This window comes from Tupaia chinensis, unplaced genomic scaffold (genome assembly GCF_000334495.1).
Source record: "Tupaia chinensis unplaced genomic scaffold, TupChi_1.0 Scaffold000320_1, whole genome shotgun sequence".
NCBI classification, from domain to species: domain Eukaryota; kingdom Metazoa; phylum Chordata; class Mammalia; order Scandentia; family Tupaiidae; genus Tupaia; species Tupaia belangeri.
The window spans coordinates 4,234,939-4,254,820 of NW_006159813.1; the positions used below are offsets into that span (position 1 = coordinate 4,234,939).

Genomic DNA, 19,882 nt, shown 5'->3' on the forward strand with positions numbered 1-19,882 from the left:
GTTAACTCAATATTTCATTTTCATTTTTTGATGCACTTCCAGGCTATTTTCCACAATACCTGTGTCATTTTACATTCCCACCAGCAGTGTTAGGGTGTTCCAGTTTATCCATATCCTCACCATTAGTTGTCTCACTTTTGATTCTAGCCATCAAAGTGAATATGAATTATTGGGTCATCAGAAAAGTCATGATGCATTTTCCCATAGAAAAATATGCTATGACTTTTCCAATGACTTAATAGTATCTCATTGTGGTCTTAATTTTCATTTCTCTAATGACTAATGGTGTTGAGCAACTTTTTCTTTGTTAATGGTGTTTATATACCTTTTTTAGAGAAATGTTTATTCAGATTCTTTGCCTATTTTTCATTTGAGTTATTCATCTTTTTTCTATTCAATTGTAAGATCAAGATGCTTTATAATATAAGTTTATATGTGTATTGCCACCAAACAAAATGTACTGGAAATAATTTAATGTCAAACTTCACTTTGCTACAGGTACTGAAGATTAAAAAAAAAAAAATAAGTTGTCAATGAGAGATAAAGCTTACTGGGATATCAAAAAGCAAAGTGCTTACCATACCAGCCATCATGCGTAAAGGGGTACTGAAAGACCCAGAAATTGCTGATCTGTTCTACAAAGATGATCCCGAAGAACTTTTTATTGGTTTACATGAAATCGGACATGGCAGTTTTGGAGCAGTTTACTTTGTAAGTAATTTAAAAGAATTATTTAGATCTGATTAATAAAAATTGAGCTGTATATTTTCTCTCTACATAGCTATTCCTTGTAAAGCATACTTGGTTTTAAATTTCATTCCACAAATTAAATAATGTCTACAATCATTGCCGGAAAAATCAGTTCCAGAATTCTAGGCCTTAGTGTAGTCAATGGTATCTGTATCAACTGACCGTACTATCAAATCATACAGGAAAGTTACAAACTTGATGAATCCTGTGCAGTGCTGCTATATGCCAAGCTCTTTGTGCCTCAGGGCCTTTATATATGCTTTTTCCCCACTTAGAAAACTCTCTGCACTGCATCTGCATCCCTGTCTAACTCTTGTTCTTTTTATATGGATCAGCTCAAGCTTACTTTTGCAAGATATTCGCTGTGTTTAACTCTCTACCACTAAACCAGGACTTTTGATTATGATGTCACAATATCCTGTGCTTGTACTTAGTTATATTTATCATAGTTATAATTAAATAATCACTTATAGATATTTTTATTTATACCCATCCCTTCTTCCTAGAAGGAGAAGGTAAGCTACTTTTTTTTGTTTTTTGAGAGGTTTTTTACGATAGGGCGTGTGCGCTCGCCAGACAGAGAGAGACAGAGAAACTGAAAGCGAGAAATCACCCCCAAGAGGGGATGGCCACTCTGCAATCCCTTCTCCTCCATTCTCCTCTCGGAATCTTGGGCACGCACGCACACGTGCCTGGCGTGGGTATTAAGCCACCGGGTCTGGGATGTGAACTGCAGTCGACTATGTGGGAGTCCAGTGACAGCCATTACGCTAACTGCTGGTTCCCAAGATAAGCTACTTTGAAACTTACTAAAAGTCATTTCTTTTTTTTGGAGAGGCTTTGCTATAGGGTGTGTGCATTTACCAGAAAGACAAATAGAAACAGAGAGACAGAAAGCGAGAAATCACTCTCCACCCCCCCCCCCCCAGGGGTGATGGCCATGTCACAATCCCTTCTCCTCCATTCTCCTCTCAGGATCTTGGGCACGCACGCACATGTGCCTGGCATGAGTTTAAGCCACCAGGTCTGGGACTTGAACCGCAGTCAACTAATTGGGAGTCCAGCAACATAGCCATTATGCCAACTGCTGGTCCCAAAAGTCATTTCTAACAAGAGCAAATAAAGACCTACCTTGTAGTAGGCTGCAGAAGACCTAGTGATTTGTTTGTTTTCTTGACTAAGTTCTATTTAGTGAGAGTGTATGCCTTTTGAAGATAAGGACTATTTCTTTCCTTTTTTTTCTTTTAAACTTGCCAAAAGATGCATGTGAAATACAGACATAGGGAGAAAAGGGGAAGTGAGAAAACACCCTCCTATGGAGGATGGTCATGCTGCACACAGTCGCTTCTTCAGCATTTCTCCTTCCTTTTTTGGATTTTTGGGGCATGCATCCACAGGTGCCTGGCATGTTTTTCAAGCCTCTGGATTCAGAACTTGAACCATACAGTTGGCCAGGTAGAATCCAACTGCCTTAACCACCATGCCACCAACTGGCCTGATCAAGATTATTTCTAACATTTCTTTTCAACTAGAATAGATAACACGATCAGCAGTTGGTGTAATGGCTATGTCACTGGACTCCCATGTAGTTGACCACAGTTCGAGTCCCAGATCCAGTGGCTTAAACTCACGCCGGGCGCGTGTGCGTGCATGCCCAAGATCCCAAGAAGAGAATGGAGAAGGGATTGCAGTGTGGCCATCCCCCCTGAGGGGTCATTTCTCGCTTTCTGTCTCTCTGTCTCTCTCTGTCTGGTGAGTGCATGCACCCTATAGCAAAAACCTCTCAAAAAAAAAAAAAAAGGGTAGTACAATGTCCTGTTTACAGTAGGAACTAAATATGTGTTCCTATTGATAGTCTAGAGAAATGATAAAGGTCCCCGAAGCCATTAATATTGAATGTCCTGTTTACAGTAGGAACTAAATATATGTTGCTATTGATAGACTAGAGAAATTATAAAGGTCCCTGGAGCCATTAATATTGAAATGTAATCGCTAACTCTGTATTGCTTGTATGAAAAATGGGTAAGACAGGTCCATTTATGAACCCTTAAGCTACTAAAAAACAGATTAAACAGGAATTAACTGTTTAATGTAAAAATTAGAAAAAGCTTTAACCTTCTATCTATAGTCATCATGTAAGTAGTGCCCTAGAAATAAATTTTCACACTGACCACAGCAATATTTATACATGTTGTTCCTCCCTCACTCTAAAAAATTCTTCCTTTTACTACTTATGCCATTATGACCAGGAAGTCTCTTAACCTCTCTAACTTAGACAACTGTAATAGCCCACTTTGGTCTCTTTCCAGCCTATTGTGCACAATTCAGTGAGCAATCTGATCACACCACCATCCAGCCTTTGGGGCTCTAAGAGCGGAATCCTTACTGTGGCTAGCCTGCAAGGTCCTCTATGGCAAGGTCCTGCCTATACCTGTACTTTATTCCCTCTCGTTCTTTTTTTTGGGGGGGAGGGGGGGTAGCAGGGGAGAGATTTTTGCTATAGGATGTGTGCATTCCCCAGAAAGACAGAGAGAGACAAAGAGACAGAAAGCAAGAAATCACCCCCCAGAGGGGATGGCCACACTGCAATCCCTTCTCCTCCATTCTCCTCTTGGGGTTTTGGGCACGCACCCACACACGCCCGGCATGAGTGTTAAGCCATCGGGTCCGGGACTCGAACTGTGGTCAACTACATGGGAGTCCAGCAACATAGCTGTTATGCTAACTGCTGGTCCCATGTATTCCCTCTTGTTCTCATTACTATAGGTCTAATTGCTTACTTGCTTCTTTCTTTTCTTTTCTTTTCTTTTTTTTTTGACAGGTTTTTGCTATAGGGTGTGCGCGCTCGCCAGAAAGACAGAGACAGAAAGTGAGAAATCACCCCCCAGAGGGGATGGCCATGCTGCAATCCCTTCTCCTCCATTCTCCTCTCGGGGTCTTGGGCACGTACGCATACGTGCCCAGTGGGAGTTTTAAACCACCAGGTCCGGGACACGAACCGTGATTGACTACATGGCAGTCCAGTGACATAGCCATTATGCTAACTGCTGGTCCCATGAATTCCCTCTCGTTCTCATTGCTGTAGTTCTAATTGCTTGCTTGCTTCTTTCTTTCTTTTCTTTCCTTTTTTTTTTTTGACAGGTTTTTGCTATAGAGTGTGTGCACTCACCAGACAGAGAGAGACAGAGACAGAAAGCGTGAAATCACCCCCCAGGGGGGATGGCCATGCCACAATCCCTTCTCCTCCATTCTTCTCCTGGGATCTTGGGCACACACATGCGCCTGGCTTGAGTTTAAGCCACCGGATCTGGCACTCGAACTGTGATCAACTACATGGGAGTCCAGCAACGTAGCCATTACACTAACTGCTGGTCCCTCTTTCTCTTTCTTTCTTTTTTGATCTTTCTTTCTCCTGCAAGTAAGAGAAACAGGGAGAAAAAGAAAAGACACACACCCTCAACAGGATCTTTATGCCACAATCCACCAGCTTCAGCCAGCCCTCTGCACACTCATGCCTGACATACTCAGGGAAGTCTCTAGACATGAACCCATGTGGGTCAGTATTGTGTTACCACTGGACCACTGTATCGCCCCTCTTTGATTGCTTTTTGTTTAAAGAATTATTTTTTATTTAGCTTTATTAATTTTTTAAAATTTAACCAGAGAGGAACAGAGAGAGAGAGAGAGAGAGAAAGTAAGCCATCAGGTCCAGGACTTAAACTGTGGTTGGCCATGTGGGAGTCCAGCACCCTTAACCACCATGCCACCTGCCACCTCCCTCCCCTTTGATTGCTTTGATCATCCTTCATGGGATCTTGTATAAACTGTTCTCTCTGGAATGCTTTCCCCATTCATTTCACCTTCTTAACTACTGTTAAAATAACAATACCCTTCTTTACAGCACATGTCACAGTTGCAACTTTACATTTGTTTATTTTTGTTTTACTTTCATTATTGTCTGTCTATACCACCAGAGGAGATCTAGATACTGGGGATGTTACTCATAATGCTAACCCTGCACTTAGCCCAATACTTGACAAGCTGTGGATACCTAATAAGTTTTGTTGAGTGAATGAATAATATAAAACTCAGGGAATTTCTAAGAGTATAACTAATTAGTATTTTTCACGAGTCATAGTCATGCTAACAAACCCTAAAGGCTAGGTTGCAACCAGTGTGTTTATTCCTAAACACTGTAATTTTGTTAGACTCTTTATATAGTTTACAGTTTTTGTACAGAACCATGCCAGGGATAAGCTCAACATGAATATTGCAAGCTGGCACAGTGCTTGTGGAATCAATCAGCTTAGAGTATATGTTCTATTAAGAGAAAATAGAAATTACTCATTTGCTGAAATGTCTCTGTTTCAGTATACATAGGTAATTCAGAAATCAGCAACATTTACAAATGATATTGTAATATACTCTGTATTCAAGGAAAATAAAAAAGGGCTAAGCATGTTCATTTCTGTATTCACTTAAACACAACTTTAAAGTTTATAGAGTTCCAGTGCTCCCTTGCTGGACTCAGCATATTATCTATAATCCACCTAAAGCAAATAATCTGTTTCTGTTCTTCTGAATATAATTGCTTTTTTTTTTTTTTCTATAAGGGTGCTTATTTGTCAGAGAGGGAGAATGAGAAGGAAAGTGAGAAAGTACCCACCAGGGGGATAGCCATGCCACAATCCTTTCTTTTCTTTTCTTTTCCTTTTTTTTTTTTTTTGGAGAGGTTTTCGCTATAGGTCGCGTGCGCTCGCCCGACAGACAGAGAGAGACAGAGAGACAGAAAGGGAGAAATCACCCCCCAGGGGGGATGGTCACGCCCCAATCCCTTCTCCTCCATTCTCCTCTCGGGATCTTGGGCACACACGCACACGCGCCTGGTGTGAGTTTTAAGCCACCGGGTCCGGGACGTGAACCGCGGTCGACTACGTGGGAGTCCAGCGACATAGCCCTTACGCTAACTGCTGGTTCCCAATCCCTTCTCTTCCAGTCTTCTCTGAGAATTTTGGGCATGCATACACACATGCCTGGTGTGATTTTCAAGCTGCCTGGTTCAGGACTTGGATCACATAGTCAGTCAAATGGGATCTAGTGCTTTAACCTCCATGCCACCTGCTAACCCCAGTATAATTGCCTTTTTGTTTTAATTGAGTCATATTAAGTAGGACAAAGAGAAAAGCTTGTGTTTTTTTTTTATAAATATGTTTCTATAAACTAGTAAAAAGTTATAGCTATAGAATGGTTAAGAAAATATAAACACATAGTAAGTTGTCAATAAATATTTTTTTGAATCAATGATCATACAGTTATTAAGCTCATTAAGACTCTTGGAGTACTAAGCATGAATGTAAGTTTCAAGAACAAAATTGAAACCAACCACAGTGGAGCACTCTGCCAAGATGCTGTGGTCCAGAGAACACTTGGGAGACTCAAATTCAAAGTTTGGTCCAACCAAGAGGCCAAGCAGGTAGCTTGAACCTGTAATTCCAGCAGCTAGGGAGGCTGAGGCAGGAGGATCACAAGCTTAAGGCTGACCTGGGTGACAATGCAAGAACCTGTCTGAAAAAGAGCAAGGGCATTGTGGCACACACTTGCAGTCCCAGCTAGAATGCTGAAGCAAGAGGATTCTGACACTGTGACATCTTATCTAAATTAAAAATAAATAAATTAATTAATTAAAAATGATAAGGGCCAGCAGGTGGCATAGAGGTTAAGACACTCGACTCCCACATGGCTGACCTTGGTTCGAGTCCAAGACAAATCACACTGGGTGTGTGCGTGTATGCCCAAAGTCCTGAGAGGAGAATAGATAAGAAGAGGTTGTGGCATGGCCATCTTCCCTTGGAAGGGGAGTGCTTTATCATTTTCTGTCTCTCTCTTTCTCTCTGTCTCTCTCCAGTGAGCCTATGTGCCTTATAGCAAGCTTAAAAAGAAAAATAAACATAAAAGAAAAGAAAATCTTGCTGGGCATGTATGCTTGTGTGCCCAAAATCCTGAGAGGAGAATGGAAGAGAAGGGATTGCAGTGTGGCTATCCTCCTTGTGGGTGATTTCTCATTTTCCCTCTCACTGTCTCTTTCTGTTTCTCTGGACAGTGCATGCTCCCTAATCCAAACACTTAAACAAAATTTTTTTTTAATGATAAAGGTTGTAATCACTCATAAAAATAGCTCAGAGCAGTGAAAAAGCTGAGATCCAATTGATAGCTTCCTTTTTCTGCACTAAAAACACTACTGTGTCTTTCTTAAATTCACTGTAATTTGCTCTGAAAACTCTATATGTTGGGGCCACAGGGTTCCAGGTTTGTATCCAGAGACCTCCTTGAGTATGCCAGACATACACATGCCTGTGATCTAGGGCTGGCTAAGGCTAGGGGTGGAACACAGCACCAAAACTCTATTGTGTGGCCATCTCTTTCTCTTTCTCTTTCTCTTTCTCTTTCTCTTTCTCTTTCTCTTTCTCTTTCTCTTTCTCTTTCTCTTTCTCTTTCTCTTTCTCTTTCTCTTTCTCTTTCTCTTTCTCTTTCTCTTTCTCTTTCTCTTTCTCTTTCTCTTTCTCTTTCTCTTTCTCTTTCTCTTTCTCTTTCTCTTTCTCTTTCTCTTTCTCTTTCTCTTTCTCTCTCTCTCTCTCTCTCTCTCTTTCTCTCTCTCTCTCTCTCTCTTGCTCTCTCACTCTCTCCCCTCTCCCCCCTCTCTCCCCTCTTTCCCCTCTCTCCCCTCTCTCTCTGTCTCTCTCTCAGTAAAGAAATATTTTTAAAAGTTCATATGTCTATAGAATATTCAGCATGGACTCAAACTGTGGTCGGCCATGTGGGAGTCCAGTAGATTGTATAAGCAAGTGGTTGCATGGAGTTCTAATTAGTGATTGTCCTGGAAACGTGAGAAATATATTTTTATTTTAGGGTGATTCTTTTTCATGTCTCTAGTTCCAAATAGCACTGAATAAAAATAACCTTAATAAGCAATTAGATAATAATACTCTCTGATTCCATTTCTGTGAGCTTTTTCTCTTCTTTTTATAGAGGTTAAGAGTTTGATTTTTAAATATCCCACTTGAAGTTAAAATTTCTCATTGTTGAGTATTTCCTGAATCTGTCCCAGGCTCCTTCAGCTGCATAGTATATAGATTTATGCTGAAAATAACCACTTTTCAGATATAGTTCTTTCAATCTTTATTGTAATACTGAGTTTACATCAGCGTTTTTTGCTATCATGTAAGCACAATCTTGGTGTTAACATGTAAAAGCCAGTACCATGCAAAGGCTTTTCATTTTCAATCTATTTTTTTTCTTTTTCATTTAACTTTGTTTGTTATTATTAATATTTTAATTTAACCAGAGCAAGAGAGCAAGAGAAAGTGAGAAAGCAAGCCACTGGGCCTGGGACTTGGACCTTGGTTGGCCATGTGGGAATCCAGCACCCTTAACTACCACGCCACCTGCTGGCCCTACAATTTTCATTTTGAAAAGAACTCAGTTTGTAACTTTTAAATCAATAAAATTTCTAAAAAATGATTTTGTGGAGTCCTGCAGATTTGAAAACTATAACTAGTGGATTCCTTATTTATTTGTAATGGGTTCTTTTCCCTCAGTGCTTGTAAAAATAATTATTTTTAGTGTATACAATTTCTCTGCATTTTGGCACTCAGTAAGAAGCTAGAGTTGAATTCTTATAATATAAATTGTTTATTATTTGAATTAATCTTTTTTAAAATCATAAGCCATTGTATCTCAAGAGCTTTTAAAGTTAGCTGTATTTTTTTAAATGATTATTTTATTTAACTTTTATTTATTTATTTTTTATTTGTTCATTCAATTTGACCAGAGAGGGACAGAAGGAGAGGGAGAGAGGAGAGAGGAGAGAGAGAGAGAGAGAGAAAGTGAGAAAGCAAGCCGCCAGGTCTGGGACTCAAACTACAGTCCCCAACGCCTTTAACCAACACGCCACCTGCCAACCCCAAAATTAGTTGTATTTAAGAAAATGGTTATATGTTTTTCTCTAAAATTGGTCATCTATTTTGATCACTGAGAAAATTCCAATCATTTACTTCAGAAATACTGCTATTGCTTTATTGGTTCACAATAATAATAATGTCATTGAACCTACATAGCTTAATTCTACTAAGAGTATAGCACAAATGCAGAGAGACTCTTTTAGTTTCTTGTATTTATTTTTCTAAAAATTTCAAGAAAACTGGTTTTAAATTTCAAATAAATTGAAAGGAAAAGAGTACTAGTTGAGCTATTGATGGTTTTCATGGGTGCACTCAAATGAATTGTTAAATTTGGAGGAGTACGGAGAAGTCAAGAAGAGATAATTATCAAATAAGACCTTTCAGATGAAAAAATGCACACGGAAATAGATACATAAATGTGTGTATGTATATATGTCATACATTCTTATTATAAAATAAAAGTAATCCTAGGGGCCAGCAGGTGGTGTGGTGATTAAAGGTGCTGGATTCCCACATTGTCAACCGTGGTTCGAGTCCTGGATGTGGTGGCTTGCTTTCTCGCTTTCCCTTTCTCTCTCTCTCTCTCTCTGTCTGTCTCTCTCAGTCTGTCTGGCAATGTGAGCTTTTTCTCTTCTTTTTATAGAGGTTAAGAGTTTGATTTTTAAATATCCCACTTGAAGTTAAAATTTCTCATTGTTGAGTATTTCCTGAATCTGTCCCAGGCTCCTTCAGCTGCATAGTATATAGATTTATGCTGAAAATAACCACTTTTCAGATATAGTTCTTTCAATCTTTATTGTAATACTGAGTTTACATCAGCGTTTTTTGCTATCATGTAAGCACAATCTTGGTGTTAACATGTAAAAGCCAGTACCATGCAAAGGCTTTTCATTTTCAATCTATTTTTTTTCTTTTTCATTTAACTTTGTTTGTTATTATTAATATTTTAATTTAACCAGAGCAAGAGAGCAAGAGAAAGTGAGAAAGCAAGCCACTGGGCCTGGGACTTGGACCTTGGTTGGCCATGTGGGAATCCAGCACCCTTAACTACCACGCCACCTGCTGGCCCTACAATTTTCATTTTGAAAAGAACTCAGTTTGTAACTTTTAAATCAATAAAATTTCTAAAAAATGATTTTGTGGAGTCCTGCAGATTTGAAAACTATAACTAGTGGATTCCTTATTTATTTGTAATGGGTTCTTTTCCCTCAGTGCTTGTAAAAATAATTATTTTTAGTGTATACAATTTCTCTGCATTTTGGCACTCAGTAAGAAGCTAGAGTTGAATTCTTATAATATAAATTGTTTATTATTTGAATTAATCTTTTTTAAAATCATAAGCCATTGTATCTCAAGAGCTTTTAAAGTTAGCTGTATTTTTTTAAATGATTATTTTATTTAACTTTTATTTATTTATTTTTTATTTGTTCATTCAATTTGACCAGAGAGGGACAGAAGGAGAGGGAGAGAGGAGAGAGGAGAGAGAGAGAGAGAGAGAAAGTGAGAAAGCAAGCCGCCAGGTCTGGGACTCAAACTACAGTCCCCAACGCCTTTAACCAACACGCCACCTGCCAACCCCAAAATTAGTTGTATTTAAGAAAATGGTTATATGTTTTTCTCTAAAATTGGTCATCTATTTTGATCACTGAGAAAATTCCAATCATTTACTTCAGAAATACTGCTATTGCTTTATTGGTTCACAATAATAATAATGTCATTGAACCTACATAGCTTAATTCTACTAAGAGTATAGCACAAATGCAGAGAGACTCTTTTAGTTTCTTGTATTTATTTTTCTAAAAATTTCAAGAAAACTGGTTTTAAATTTCAAATAAATTGAAAGGAAAAGAGTACTAGTTGAGCTATTGATGGTTTTCATGGGTGCACTCAAATGAATTGTTAAATTTGGAGGAGTACGGAGAAGTCAAGAAGAGATAATTATCAAATAAGACCTTTCAGATGAAAAAATGCACACGGAAATAGATACATAAATGTGTGTATGTATATATGTCATACATTCTTATTATAAAATAAAAGTAATCCTAGGGGCCAGCAGGTGGTGTGGTGATTAAAGGTGCTGGATTCCCACATTGTCAACCGTGGTTCGAGTCCTGGATGTGGTGGCTTGCTTTCTCGCTTTCCCTTTCTCTCTCTCTCTCTCTCTGTCTGTCTCTCTCTCTCTCTCTTTCTCTGTCTCTCTGTCTCTCTCCAGTCAAATTAAGAATAATAATAATAATAACAACAACAAATGGAATTCAATGAACAACTTTTAGTCTTTTTTTTTTCTTTTATTGGAGAGGTTTTTGCTATAGGGTACGTGCGCTCACAAAAAGGACACAGAGAGACAGAGAGACAGAAAGTGAGAAATCACCCCCCAGGGGGGATGGCCATACCACAGTCCCTTCTCCTTCATTCTCTTCTTGGGATCTTGGGCACACACACACACACGCCTGGCGTGAGTTTCAGCCACCAGGTCCAGGACTTGAACTGCGGTCAACTACATGGGAGTCCAGGAACATAGCCATTATGCTAGCTGCTGGTCCCGGTAAATAAATATTAAAAAAAAAAAAAACATAATTCCAAAAGTGAAAAGTCCCTTTAAGGAATAATATTACAGTTTCTCACTGCTAAATACACATAAATATTTACAATTATTTCTTATCAATTAAAAATAAAATAAAACTATAAGAAATACAGTAACAATTTGGGTTTTTTTTAAGGCTTTTGCCATAGAGTATGTGCACACACTAGAGAGATAGGTAGGTAGATAGAGACAGACAGTGAGAAGGAAAGTGAGAAGTCACCTCCAGGAGGGATGGTCATGCCACAGTATTTTCTCCTCTATTCTACTCCTGGGATTTTGGAGACACACATACACATACCCTGTGTGATTGTCATGTCGCCTAGATCAGGACTCAAACAGTGGTTGGCTATGTGGAAGGCCAGCACCTTAACCAGTATGCCACCTGCTAGACCTACTATTTACTTTTAAATTAATTAAAACTGAATAAAATTTAAAATTCATTCTCTCAGTCACACTAGCTACATTTTGCATGTTACTATATCGGACAATGTTGATAGAACATTTCTGTCATTGTAAGAAAATCTATTGGATAGCACTTATTGGTCCAGAAATTATTGATATATATTCTGGTATAATCTTCTCTACACATATAGTCACATTATTACTATTGATATTTTGCAAAAAATAGGATAATATGGGTCAGCAGGTGGCATGGAGGTTAAGACAGCTGGATGCCACATTGCTGACTATGCAGTTTGAATCTCAGACACAGCGGCTTGAAATCCATGTCAGGTGCATGTGCATGTGTGTCTAAAATCCCAAGAGGGGAATGGAGGAGAAAAGATTAAGGCATGGCCATCCCCCTGGGGGGTAATGTTTCACCTTCCTTCTCTGTCTCTGGCTAACACATGTGCCCAATAGCAAACTAAAACATAAATAAACAAATAGGGTCATACCATACAGCTTGGTTATTTTTTTTTGTTTGCTTTTAAAGAATTATCTATTTAACTTTATTTATTTATTTATTTATTTATTTATTTATTTTTGGAGAGGTTTTTGCTATAGGGCACGTGTGCTTGCCAGGAAGACAGAGAGAAACAGAGAGACAGAAAGCAAGAAATCACCCCCCAGGGGAGATGGCCATACCACAGTCCTTTCTCCTCCATTCTCCTCTAAGGAGCTTTTTTTTTTTTTTTTGAAGAGGTTTTTTCCTATAGGGCGTGTGTGCTCGCCAGAAAGATCAAGAGAGACAGAGAGATAGAAAACAAGAAATCACCTCCCCCGGGGGGGTGGCCACGCTGCAGTCCCTTCTCCTCCATTCTCCTCTCAGGATCTTGGGCACGCACACACACACACCCGGCATGAGTTTAAGCCACCGGGTCTGAGACTCAAACCGCAGTAGGCTACATGGGAGTCCAGCGACATAGCCATTACGCTAACTGCTGGTCCCATCCTCTAGGGATCTTGAGCACACACACACACACACACACACACACACACATGCATTTGACATGAGTTTAAGCCACTGGGTCCAGGACTCAAACCGCAGTTGACTACATGGGAGTCCAGCGACATAGCTATTACGCCAATTTCTGTCCCCGAGGCATGCTTTCTCACTTTCCCTCTTTCTGTCTTGCTCTCTGGTAAGTGAGTGTGCCCCGTAGGAAACCTAAAAAATATGGAATCAGCAGATGGAATAGTGGTTACATCACGGGACTTCCACATGACTGCTGCTGTTCAAGTCCCAGACCTGGTGGCTTCAAAATCATGCTGGGCACATGTGCATGCATGCCAAAGATCCCGGGAAGAGAATGGAGAAGAAGGGATTACAGTGTAGACATCCTCCTGAAGGATGATTTCTTGCTTTCTATCTCTCTGTCTGCCTCTCCAGTAAGCACATGTGCCCTATAACAAAAATATTTTTCTCAAAAAAATATGTATATAATAATAATGATAAATAAAATTAAATAATTTTTTAGAGATTTTTACCTGAGGGTATGTGTGCTTGCTGGAAAGAAACAGACACAGTAAGAGGAAAAGTGAGAAGTCACCTTTCAGGAAGAATGACGGGACCAGCAGTTAGCGTAATGGCTACTGGCCGTGCAGTTCAAATCTCAGAACTGGTAGCTGGAGATCATGCTAGGTACATATGCACGCATGCCCAAAATCTTGAGAGGAGACTGGAGGAGAAGGGATTGTAGTGTGGCCATCCCCCCGGGAGGGGTGATTTCTCACTTTCCATTTCTCTCTCTCTCTCTCTTTCTCCTCTGTCTCTCTCTCCCTCTCTCTGGTGACTACATGCACCCTATAGCAAAAACTTTTTTAAAAACAAAAAGGAAAAAAGAAAAGAAAAGAAAGGATTGTGGCATGGCTATCCCCCTGGTGGGTACTTTCTCACTTTCCTTCTCATTCTCCCTCTCTGACAAATAAGCACCCTTATAGGAAAAAAAAAAAAAGGCAATTATATTCAGAAGAACAGAAACAGATTATTTGCTTTAGGTGGATTTTAGATAATATGCTGAGTCCAGCAAGGGAGCACTGGAACTCTATAAAAAAAAAGAAAGAATGACCACACTGCAATCCTTTCTTCTCCATTCTCCTTGCCGGGTTTTGAGCACACACGCACATGCGTTCAGCATGAGTTTCATGCTGCCAGGTCTGGGACTCAAACTGATTAGCCATGTGGGAGTCCAGTGATGTAACTGCTATACCATCTTCTGGTGGTCCCAAATAAATAATTCTTAGGGGAAAAAAGAAAAAGTCTCTAGTTAGGGTTAGCCAGTGGCGTGGTGGTTGGGGCGGCTGGATCCCACACGGCCTGCTGCAGCTTCAGTCATGGGCCAGCAGCTTGAGGAATATGTCAAATCATGTGCATGGGTACCCCAAATCCTCAGAGAAGTAGGGAGGAGAAGGGACTATGGCATGCTTATGCCCCCTTGGGAGTACTTTAAAAAAAAATAAAGTTGCTAGTCAAATATTAAGTTAAACTGGCTGAAATATCATTAATTATTTTTATTTTTATTCTACTCTCCTAACACAGGCCACAAATGCGCACACCAATGAGGTGGTGGCAGTTAAGAAAATGTCCTACAGTGGAAAGCAGACACATGAGGTAAGATAAGACCGTTAGTATACATAAACTGACAGAAACCAATTAGTATGACATTTGCAACATTCTTTAAACATTTGTCACAGTGTTTTTTCTTCTTGTGGAACATGTGATAAAAATTCCTAATATCTTAGGTCAATCAACTGTTTTGCAGAATAGAACATGGGTGTGTTTATTATAACATATTTGGTGACAGATTTATATTTATACGTAATTCAAACTGAAGAAATAACACGTTTTAAATTGTTTATTCCTTTACTAAACATTTATTTTATGTCCCTATGGAATAACTTAGAAATTATATATTGATACACAATTGATAATAAAGTACATCATTTTAAAAATTAAAATATTTTCTTTTTGATTTCAATAGAAATGGCAAGATATTCTTAAGGAGGTTAAATTTTTACGACAGTTGAAGCATCCTAATACCATTGAGTACAAAGGTTGTTATTTGAAAGAGCATACAGCTTGGGTAAGTCAAAGGACCTTTGTTATCTTTTTATCTATTACACATTTTTAAAAAATCTTCTTTTATCCATTTGATTTATAAAATTATCAGTGTCATTTCTATCCCATTTGACTTTTGTCATTAGTATTTAACATGTGGTAATACAGTTGATCCTTCAACAGCACGTGTTTGTGCTGCATAGGTCTTCTGTGTGAATTTTCTTTTCAATAAATATATTGGGAAATATAGTACAGTACTATAATTGTATTTTCTCTTCATGATTTTTTTTTAAGTTTAAACTATTTTGTTGACGGAAAAAAATAACCAACTGTAAAATTAATAATTAATAATTAATGTGGTTTATTTCCAAGCCAACTGTGAGTGACCTAGGCCTGGAGAAGAGGCATACATGCCTTTCTCAGGGTGATCATGTACAGAGGTTCCTTTTATTTGTTTTTGAGATTGACAGACAACATTTAGTGAAAAGGTTTTCCATTGGTCTGGCCCAAAAAGGCGGGACATGTAGGGGAGCAGGGCTTGTAGGTTATAGGTGGGTTCCACAATTCTTAGGTTGGTGATTGGAAGGGAAGATCTGTGTCTTAGTTAAAGAAAGGCTTAATCTACATCTCAAGGAAAAGAGAAGTTCTGTGTCTTGGGAAGAGATAAGCACAAGAGCATACTGTAATGGCTGAAATATACATCTCAAAGATACTATGCCAGGAACAGTAGGTAGGAAGAATCCTATTAACAGAAAAAAAATGGTCTGTTAATGTTTGTGGGCATGACTTCCCCAGTCCCCTTTTGAAAAGATTTTGGAAAAATAGGAAAAGTAGTCAGACTTCTGTCCACAATTTCTTCCATGAGAAAGAGAGAAACAGCAAGGTCTCCAGCAGTTTTGTTTTTTTTTTTAATAATTTTTAATTCATTTTTATTTATTATTATAATTTTTTAATTTGTACTAACCAGAGAGAGAGGAAGTGAGAAAGCAAGCTGCCAGGTCTGGGGCCCAAACTGCCCTTGGCCATGTGGGAGTTCAGCACCTTAACCGTCACCCCTGCTGACCCCCCACCCATTCCCCGAACCCCTAGCAGTTTCTGGATGCTACAATTCACCCCCAGCTTTAGCCAGCCCTGGATCATCCTCACATATGGGCAGAGCACACTCATTGAGGTCTCTGAACACAAATTCAGAACCATGTGGGTCAGCCTCACAGAGTCTCATTTTACAGCTGTGCCACCTTGTGCCCGCCCCCTCATCTTCTTAATAACTTGTTCTTTTTTCCTGGCTTATTTTATTGTAAGAATACAGTATATATTGTGTGTAACATACAAAATATATGCTAATCGACTATATTTTTGGTAAACCTCTGGTTATCAGGAGACTATTAGTAGTTACATTTTGGGGGAGTCAGAAATTACACTTAGATTTTTGACAGCATGGGGGGAAGGCTTTGATGTCCCTACCCCTAGGTAGTTCATGAGTCAACTGTACTTCACTGTGTCACATGGTATATATTCCATAGGTTAAACCTGATTTCTAGCCTATTGTAAATTCCAATATTATTTTATAATGATTTATTTGTAAAAAGCAGAACCTTTTATTATGATTGTAGAATTTTTATTTTTGTTATTTCTCATCTCCCAGTCCAATTCCCCCCAAATTTGGAATTGTGCTTGGTATTATCATCACTGTGTAATTTTTACCAAATGAGGCCTACTCTATGATTAAAGTGAAAGTCTTTTGTCCCTTTCTTTTTAGTATATTTTTACATGACTGTGTTTTTGTTTTTAGTTTGGCACATTAGGCACCATTTAGCACATGAAAGTGTTATACTTCATCAGATTGCACATTCCAATGTGCAGTGCCCAATTTAACTATCATTTATTGAATGTACTAAGTTCTCTCCTATACGTGGTCACGAATGAGGGAATGAAATTTTTGTTCCCAAACAGATTATCAAGGAGTATACTTAAACATTTCTGTTCAAACAACTCTTAAGGTATCTAGAGCTTGGGACCAGCAGATGGCATAATGGTTACGTCGCTGGACTTCCACGTAGTTAACCACGGTTCTAGTCCTGGACCCAGCGACTTGAAGCTCACATTGGGTGCGTGTGCATGCATGCCCAAGATCCCGAGAGGAGAATGGAGAAGGGATTTTGGCGTGGCCATCCCCCCTGGGGGGTGATTTCTCGCTTTCTTTCTCTCTGTCTCTCCCTGTTTCTGGCGAGCGCACACACCCTATACCAAAAATCTCTCGTAAAAAATAAAAATCTAGAGCTATTGCTTCTATTCTAAACAGAAGAAACTAATCACAGGAGCATCTCATTATCTAGAAATCAATTCTCTGGCAATCTCAGCTGTCTTGAAGGAGTCAAAAAAGGGATTTTGAACAGGCTGAATAAATGTTAAAGAATCCAAGCACTAAATCTCAGGTGTTTCAAGCCTTCAGAAAAATCCTCAGAGCTTTTATCTGAAGCCTGTTTACTCTAGATTACATAGAGTGCTAATAACCAGTGGCTACCTAGTTTCTATCTACAATTGATTCAATAGACTAATTAGAAGGAACTCTTAGGAACAAAGCTGCTAGAGACACGCATTCAAATAGGCACAAGCATAATTTAACCTTATTGAAGAAGTCTGGGTAGCAGGAAGGCAGCCCTAATAATTTGAAGGCAGAGCAGGTAGAAGGTTAGTGTCAGGCACAAACAACCTGCTCAGGTGCCTGTGTGTTATGAAGTAACAGAAGAATATCTGCCATGAAAATGCTGAGTTTTATTGATATGTAATTTAAAAATGTGAACACAGCTATAAACATTCATTTCACTTAGTTTTAAAGGTCCATATTTATATTCTGTACACTCAGTTTAAGCATATGCTATATGTTATATAGCATATATATACATAGTCACTCAATTTAAAAAATTAGAAAATTAGGACGAACAGGTGGCATAATGGTTATGTCACTGGACTCACAAGTAGTCGACCATAGTTCAAGTCCCAGACCCAGTGGGCTTAAAACCTACACAGGGTTCATATGCATGTATGCTCACAATCCTCAGAGGAGAATGAAGACAGGATTGCAGCATGGCCATCCCCTCTGGGGGTGATTTCTCACTTTCTGTCTGTCTTTCTCTGTCTCTCTGGCAAGCACACACGCACTATAGATACGTTTTCATCGAAATTGATTAAAGAAGAAAGTAGGGCACATAAAAGGCTAATGTTTATTATGTTTATGTGGAATCTTTTATTTCACAATAAGAAGTAAATGTTTCTAAATCTTTGTTTTTAATGCCAAGTAGAAAATTATAATAAAGTTTCTAAGCTTTTCACTTTTAATATTGTTCTAAATTATTCCAATAATGCAAGGTATATAACTATAAAACTATAAGGTATAATTTATAATATATACTATAGTTATATTTAATATTATCTATTATATTAATTATGACCCAATATATTATAACTATATTCTATTTAATATAAATGTTACATGCTTATATTTAATATCATGATATATAGATATTCTATAATTATGTTATATATAAATTATATGTAACATATAAAATTAAAGTAAAGTTTCTACACTTTAAACTTATTTCTGGGACCAGCAGTTGGCGTAATGGCTATGTCACTGAACTCCCATGTAGCCGACCATGGTTCGAGTCCCAGACCTGGTGGCTTAAACTCACGCTAGGCGCATGTGTGTGCGTGCTCAACATCCTGAGAGGAGAATGGAGAAGGGATTGCGGCGTGGCCATCCCCCCCGTGGGGGGGTGATTTCTTGCTTTCTATCTCTGTCTCTCTCTTTCTGGTGAGCGCACACGCCCTATAGCAAAAAAAAAAAAAAAAAAAAAAAAAAAAAACAACTTATTTCTTATATTCTAAATTATTTCAGTGTTGCAAGGTACATAATGTATAAGTATGTTTTCAGTTTTTTAAAAATGAAAGGAGCCAGTATGTTAATTTGGTTATATCTGGGTGATTATAAAAAATTTATATTTCGTAATGAGTCTGTGCTATCTTTTAGAATAACAAAATAATAATTTGTAAGAGTGGCGTGCTTATATGTGTCTGTGTGGAGACTGGCCGCTGAACACTCAAATTTTGACCCTGGCTAGAAATCGGTAGTCTGGGACACCTAAAAAGTTTATATGATGAGAAGAGTTTTCTCATTTTTGATTTTAGAAAGCCTCCCAATGTTGCAACTCAAATAAATAGCAGTAGAGTTTTTTTAGAATTATTTATTTAATTTTATTTATTCATTCATTTATTTTAATTTGACCAGAGAAAGACAGACACACAGAAGGAAAATGAGAAAACAAGCTGCCAGGTCTGGGACTCGAACCATGGTTGGCCATGTGGGAATGTCTAGCACCACCTGCTGGCCCAGCAATACTATTTTAATTATATTATTCTAGAAATAAAATAAATATATCTATAAGTTGAAATACACCAGATCTCTCAACAAATCAAACGAATGTGAGGATAATGGTAGACTACATCTTAACATTGAGTTTTAATATTTTTCCTGCTTAGAACTTTTTAAAATGTAAAAATAGGAATTTATGACTTAACTAGTTCATTTTATTTAGCTAGGTATTTCCCAGTATAGATTTTACTGGCTCATATATTTGTTTGCTACTTTCTTTTTCTTTTTTGTTTTAAAGAATTATTTATTTAATTCCATTTGTTATTATTATCATTATTTTTTATCTGACCAGAGAGAGACAGAAAGAGAAAGAAAATAAGCCACCAGGTCTGGGACTTGAACCACAGTCAGCCATGTGAGAATCCAGCACCTTTAACCACCATACCACCTGCCGGCCCCTTGTTTGCTACTACACATTTTATTTTATTTTTAAAGGCTTATTTATTTATTTTATTCTCTTTGTTATCATTATTATTTTTTAATTTGACCAGAAACAAACCGAGAGAGAGAGAGCGAGCCTCAAGGTGTGGGACTCAAACAGCAGTTGGGCATGTGGGAATCCAGCACCCTTAATCACCACGCCACCTGCCAGCCCCAAGTTATACATTTTAATTTATAGTACAACATTAGATCCTTTTTGAAGTTAGGTAGTGTGGGAA

General features: G+C 38.3%; 1 protein-coding gene across 1 annotated transcript in view; it reads left to right on the forward strand.

Moving 5' to 3' along the window:
- Positions 1-19,882, forward strand: part of TAOK3 (TAO kinase 3) — a 220,125-nt gene that overhangs the window by 105,708 nt on the left and 94,535 nt on the right. The window contains exons 3-5 of the mRNA XM_006151557.3: positions 499-711; positions 14,273-14,344; positions 14,715-14,816. Of these exons, the coding sequence (XP_006151619.1) occupies positions 592-711; positions 14,273-14,344; positions 14,715-14,816 (294 nt within the window). The 5' untranslated portion in view covers positions 499-591. The remainder of the gene's footprint in view (positions 1-498; positions 712-14,272; positions 14,345-14,714; positions 14,817-19,882) is intronic.